The sequence below is a fragment of the Siniperca chuatsi genome, linkage group LG5, assembly GCF_020085105.1.
Source record: "Siniperca chuatsi isolate FFG_IHB_CAS linkage group LG5, ASM2008510v1, whole genome shotgun sequence".
NCBI lineage: Eukaryota > Metazoa > Chordata > Actinopteri > Centrarchiformes > Sinipercidae > Siniperca > Siniperca chuatsi.
Window position 1 is genome coordinate 14,116,608 of NC_058046.1, and position 6,782 is coordinate 14,123,389.

The 6,782-nt window shown below is 37.8% G+C and overlaps 1 protein-coding gene across 1 annotated transcript; it reads left to right on the forward strand.

Annotated features, from left to right (window-relative positions):
• Positions 1-1,817: 1,817 nt before the first annotated feature.
• LOC122876173 (E3 ubiquitin-protein ligase NEURL3) lies at positions 1,818-5,126 on the forward strand. Its single transcript, XM_044196158.1, has 4 exons — positions 1,818-2,150; positions 3,421-3,933; positions 4,070-4,234; positions 4,384-5,126. The coding sequence occupies exons 1-4, from the start codon at positions 2,120-2,122 to the stop codon at positions 4,557-4,559; spliced, it is 885 nt and encodes a 294-aa protein (XP_044052093.1). The 5' UTR covers positions 1,818-2,119; the 3' UTR covers positions 4,560-5,126.
• The last annotated feature ends 1,656 nt before the right edge of the window (positions 5,127-6,782 follow it).

A 6,782-nucleotide genomic window follows, 5' to 3' on the forward strand; every position in this document is an offset into this window, starting at 1 on the left:
TTATGATATAAAGTAGACGGTAGAGAATGAAATGAATTTTGTTTTCCACCTCATTCAGTTTACAATATTCATAGATCCTCTTAGCTTCATCCACTGTGCTGTATCTTCCACATGGCAACACACCACTTCTTATCTTATCTACGAGTGTGTACGAATATGAGTGTTGTAAATCTATCATATTAATGTATTATAGGGTTTGTATTAGAAAACATGGAAATATTCAGAACAAGTAACTGTTTCATTTTACTGTTTAAGATTTAATAACATCCATAAAAGCCTGTATTAGAATATATTAACTATATTAATTGAGGAAATAAATTATTGTGATTTATATGAAAGTATAAAATTCAAACAACAGATCTAGTTTCAGAAAATATCTAATCTCTTATAGTGTGCAATTGCTTCAGGGAACATTTATAGCTTGTGCTGTAGTTTGATCAATTTCATCATATGTTGTAAGAGTTTGAGAACAGTTACTACTCCCAGCTGGTTAAACCTCTCTCTTCCTAAACAGGAACAAACCTGGTATGAGGTTGGTATTAGGCCACATTAGATTTAGATTTGAATTTATTTCAGTATAATTCAGAAATAAGAACAAGAATCTGATATACAAATGAATGGAAAAACTGTGACTATCCACTAGCACTACATATGAAAAGAGAAGCTGAGGTTTTATTGAGCTTAATTCAGAATCAGAATCAGAAATACTTTATTGGTCCCCGAAGGGAAACTCTTTGTTACAGCAGCTCGCCTTTACGTCAGTGCACACAGGAGAAAGTACTAGCAAAAAATATAATACAAAACACTATAAAACAGGTCAGAAAATAAATTAAGTACCAGGTATAAGATAAAATAATTCCATTTTATTTTCAACCATTTTAACTATAATAGAGTTGCAATTGTTATATGATGTCTTATAATGAACTCTATGAACACATTTAGTCATACAAATGTTAATATTATGTGACTTACTGTTATGCTTTTCGAATTGGGGCGGAAACATCAATGTGGTTTTTAACTCACAATGTATTTTAGGAGTGGCCTGCAGTGTCTGGGGGATGAGATTTCTGGAGAAAAATCATGTGATTTTTTTTGTCACAGTAGGAGAATAACTAGTAACTTTCCAAGAGTGATGATGTCATTTTGGATTTACAGTCGTTGCCCCATCCTGTCACATGATCGGCACTGCTAACCAATGAGGACTAAAGAAACGACAGCGTATGTGTCCTGTAGAGGGCGACAAAGCTCTGCCCACGCTGGTGTGAGATAAACCAGCAGCAACCGAGGAAATTTTAAAGTATGCACTTTTGCACGTTCTCATCATATAACCATGTATGAAATTCCTTCAAATCCACAGGGACAATCAGGGAAATGACAGCCAGTAGTTTGGTGGTATTTTCCATGATGTGTTGAATCAGAGGAATTTCCCAACGTTTCTCTAAAAGGAGGTCATGTAGCATTGTATTTCTTAAAGAGTGTTTTGTTCTGCGGATCTGATAAAATGGCAATATCGGGGTCAGGCATTCAAATATTAGATTCACTTCAGCTTAGAAGAACAAAGTCTGGTCAGTGTGCGCACAGCGTCATATTTCAAAATCTCAAAAGAGGAAAAAGATACATTCCATTTTACGGTAAACGCAAGCAAGCAAAGTAAACTGATATATGAAAGTTAGTTGCATACACTTGGCTGTTCACTTCCTCTATGTCATTGTTTCAAATATAGTATAATTGCTACATAGTATTTTTAATCTGTTGTATTTTGTGCACAGAAATGTACATACATGTGTGTTTGCATGGCCTTTTTCTTTCAGCATAAAGCACAATCACAAGACGATGACAAATAATGAAAGTGAAACTGTTGTACGCTATAGTTTGTTTTGCTGTTGAAAAAGTCACTGACTTAACAGAGACTACTTAACTACAGGTAAATTTCCATAGTTTGCTACCTCCCTAAGTCCCTCCCTTTTCCCTTTGCACTTGAAGCAGGGGATGTTTGTGTTTTGAAACCACACGTGTTTTAAAGCCAGCCAACGCTCCCATTTTTCATGACAACTAAACCAAGAAAGTACCTGAGCACATCTCCTCTCATGATACGAAAGAAAGTGTCTGCCTCTTCAAGATGGTGAAGGAGAGTGGCAACGAGAACTCTGGTGAGATATTTATTCTTGGTTTTCAGTCTTTACAGAGAACTTGCTTTACAATACTGCTTTAAATGTCTATAAGATCCTGTTAACCACAATTTGTCAAGTTACATTTAGGTAGCCACTATATATGAAGTTAATACAATTTTACAGTTTAGTAACAAATGTTTTTTAATGTTGCTAATTTTAACAGTGGTTTAACATCTAACAGTTTTTAGTAAATGTCGACAAAACAGATGCTTTTATGACAAAGGTATATTACTTTGGTATGAAAACAGCTATTATAGCTCCGTTTTTTTAATGGACAATAAAAACATATCTATTTTCCTAATTTTGTCCAGAGCTACTGAACGCCACTGTTCTGTCCATTGAGAACGTGACCATTGTTTTTAAAAATCTGATTAGGTGTTAATCAGTGTTTTAGACCAGATGATTAGCACATGAGGAAGAAGACTTGGCAATAAATAGGAGGAAGAAAGGATTTATGACCAGTGCGTAAAGTGTGAAATAAGGGAGATGAGAGATAACTAGAAACTAGGTTTTACTGGAAATGCTCAGCTGGTCACTGATGAGTAAAAGGCTTCACATACAGCAAGTAGTTGCTACACGTGTGAGTCACACCTGCAATCTAAATCTTCACGGGATGGCTAGTGGGTTATCATTTACTGCACCTTGTCCTTTGACAAATTAACAAATGCTTTGATTAAATTCAGTGTTCACTTTAATGAGTAACCTTTGCATGAATGAAACACCTTCACCAGTTCCTCAAAAGTGAAAACACAAGTGTCTGCTACTTGAACTATTACTTGATTACAATTTTATCTGCTGTTATAGCTATAAAATCTCCGTCGGAATCTGTATTGCTGCAGTAAAGCAAAACATTAACTGGCATCCGGTTAGATTAAAGAAGAAACATTGGCGATGTGGTCATAATGAAACTGTTTGAGTTTATTAGAATTAATTATCTATGATTTAAATAATGGAATCATACAACCAATTTTCATTAGTAACATTAAACGTAAAAGGAGAAATTAATTAATAATAAGAGGAAAATTCTCCATGTTATTATTCACTTCTTATAGTCCAAAATGAGTACAGTGCAATGTATTGTTTACTACACTGTATTCAGGTGGCGGATGCAAAACTTCCCAGCTTGTTGTTGTCTGTGACACATGCACATTTTTTGCAGATGTAATCTACATGCTTGGACCGAAAAGGAATTCACTGTATGCATGGCTTGCACATCAAGATTCATAACTGTGTTTTTGTTCCTTTGCAGTTGCTGGGTCAGAGATGTCACACAGGTGCGGCCGGTCCTGCCTCGGTCCTCTGACCTTCCACTGTCAGTCGGTGGGAGACATGGTCCGCCTGAGCCAGGGGTGTCTACTCGCAGAGAGGAGGGAGGACACGTTCAGGAACGGCCTGGTGTTCAGCAGCCGCCCAGTGAAGGTCCAGGAGAGGATTCGTCTGAGGGTGGAGAAAGATTTGTTTAATTGGCACGGAGCTCTGCGCGTGGGCTTCACCAACGTGCCGCCCTCAGCCAGATCTCTGCCTCTGCCCCAAATGGCCATCCCCAACCTCACTGACCTCCCCGGGCACTGGGCTGCTCCCCTGCATGAATCCTACTGCCAATCAGGTTCAGAGCTGGAGTTCTGGGTTTCCTGTGGAGGCACCATATACGTCACAAGCAACAACATCAGGCAGCACAAGCTACTAACGGGAGTGGATCTCCGCCAGCCGCTGTGGGCCATGATAGACATCTACGGTCAGACGTGCTCCATTTTCCTCCTGGGTATGTTTACTATTAAATAACAATGACGTGTTGTTGGCCGTACTGCCTGTTTTTCTTGTTCTTATTTATTTGTTGACAATGCCAAGTAATTGTGTGAATGGATAAATAGATGAAATGCCTCTACTCGTTGCTGCAGGCTCAGAGAAAAGGGGGCTGTTTTGCACCAGAAGGTCCTGTCCAGCACCTGAACGCCTCACCTTACCTAATGTTGACAACCACTTCAGTTTGATTCCTGACGCGTCGAGCCTCTATGGAAACAGCGAGGAACGCATCTCATGTCTTGACACGGAAGTCCCAGGAGGTAAGAAAGAGTCCCTTCAACGAAATACTGATACCTGATGTCAGACCAGAGAGCAGGAGGATGTAATCAGTGAAATCAGCTGTTTGCGTTGATTTAAAACATAGCACACGTTTGCCTATCTCTGATGTCACTCTCTGTTTTGATCACAGGTGAAGGCAGAGTAATGGACTGTGTGGTGTGCATGGTTAAAGAGGCCAGAATCACTCTGCCTTGTGACCACAGGTGTTTGTGTAACCACTGCGCCTCCAGGGTCTTCCAGCAGTTTGGCACCTGTCCGCTGTGTCGACAGGAGATCAGAGCTCCATGTGTCACTGGGACTCTTTAAGCTCCAAGACACCAGGCAGGAATCCCCAAATACAAGCTACTGAGTGACTGTAACAAAGCAAACACAATGATCAGCACCTACTGAATGAGTCCTGGTAGCCCTGTGGTTAAGGAGGTTGGCCATGTGGCCACAGTGTCCCAGACTGAAGCCCTTTGTCACATATTATTCAACTCTCTCTTCCTTAATATGTAAATGTTGTACAGCATGTGTAAGATAAGATCTATTGAGATGTTGATGTGAAGATATTAAGCAGGACTATTTTCTGATCATGTAAAAGAATGTGTGAAAAATGAGGAAACTGCACTTTTAATGTGATTGCTAAATAAGGACAGAGACAAACATCACACATTTTGGTGTGGACAATCAATGACTTATAACATATTTATTGCTCACGGCATAGCGTGTAATGTAATTTACATGTTTTCACTGTACAGTATATTTTGCCTCCTTGATGTTGTAAATCTTAAATCAATCTTTATTTTTTTTATTTATTTTTGATCTCTGAAAATGTTTTTATATTATTTGATTGTCAAAATAAGTATATAATAAAATTTCTTATGTCTATGACGATCTTCTCTTTTATGTTATTCTTATTTTTGTTGAATATTTATTGTAAAATGTTTGTGTGATATGGATTCCTGAAACTTATGTGCCTGTAAGCTGATAAAGGTAATATCCATTCCTTGTCAGCATTTATTAAATGAGACTTATTAAGAGAATTTGACAAAGCAATCTCCGGTCAAGGTCCAGTTACTCGCTTGTTTGGAAATGGACCTTGAGTAGAGATAATTTTGTCAACAGCTCTTTTCAAGGTCAGGAATGAACTGTCAAGCTCAAAATAAGAACATGTTTTCAGATAAGAGCATGTTACTCATATTCATTTTGGAAATGGAAACTTGTTGCAAAAAATTATTTGTAATTTTGAAAAGGAATACAATATTAGCACATGGCAGAAATCATTAATCTTCAATCCATGTGCACACTAAAGAAAGACCACTGAGGAAACTAAATTTACAGTTCCTAATCATTGCTCAGGTGGCACCAGGAGCCTGAAAAACATTCAAATACTAGTTAATCAGTCAACAAAACCACTGTCCCCTGACTTAACATGAATACAGTGCTTACATTTATTATTATTATTTGTGTAAATTATGTAGCATATCTTTAAAAGGTTCTTCAAATGTGGAAGTGCATCACTCAGCTAGTTTCATTATTACTTGTTTACAATTATAGCCATTTTTATAGCTTTTAAGTGTCCATCAAAATCAACGTTATCAGTCCATAAAAACAAATGATTAACAAAACTGGTTAAAATAAAGCAAAATACAAGCAAGGTCTTTTGTTGTTTGACCTTGAAGATCACGTGCAAGAAATTAGCACCATCAGCACCAAATGTTTTTTAATCCAAACCTGAAGGAGCTTCATGTGTTAACAGAAGCTTGGGTATCTGCTGATTTGCTACATGTAGGTTAAAGGATCTCACCTTCTGTCTGACATTCGCTGATTGTCTTGCAGATTTAATCTTCCTGATAGGACTGAAAAAGAATCTCAAATGCAAACACAGGCTTTGTCTTTTCTATATAACGTAACCCTTGTGGTTTGCATGTCAAGGATATGCATTCCAGCAGCATATACTGTACGTCACGAGCAACAGCAGATCAAACTAATAACAGGGGTTGACCTCAGCCACCTGCTGAGGGCCATGATAGACATCTATGCACTGACATACTCTATTTACTGGGTAAGTTTAGGTTATGAGGTTCATTTCCTGTATGTTGTACAGGCTCTTTTTTTCTTGTTCTTCTCATTTATTGGCCTGAAATTTCACATGTATTTACCAAAACCCAATAATAGTATATGAATATATGACAAAATGATTACAGTTTGAACTGTGTTCCTGAATGTACTCAAGTTAAGGAAGCTTTTATGAAACAGCAATGAACGCATCCTTTATCTTGCCGTGGAAATCCCACCAGATCACAATCAATGTCAGCTGGCAGCATTAAACATAAAAGAGAAAACCATTCTGTTGTGGAGCAACTTATTGTTTTGCACCTTGCACACAGGTAATAGAAACAACATTTAGTGACTTACTGATTTTATGGGGCATATGCAGATTGGTTTGTAGATTTAATCTACATGACTGTCCCAAAAAGCTATTAACTGTATGAATCCAACTTCGTTATAACCCTCATGAAGTATACTGTGTGTTCTGTTGTGTCC

Coding starts and splice junctions, on each gene's coding strand:
- LOC122876173 (XM_044196158.1), top strand. CDS start 2,120: ATGGTGAAGGAGAGTGGCAACGAGAACTCTG. Junction 2,151..3,420: donor GAGTGGCAACGAGAACTCTG/GTGAGATATTTA, acceptor GTTCCTTTGCAG/TTGCTGGGTCAGAGATGTCA. Junction 3,934..4,069: donor GTGCTCCATTTTCCTCCTGG/GTATGTTTACTA, acceptor TCGTTGCTGCAG/GCTCAGAGAAAAGGGGGCTG.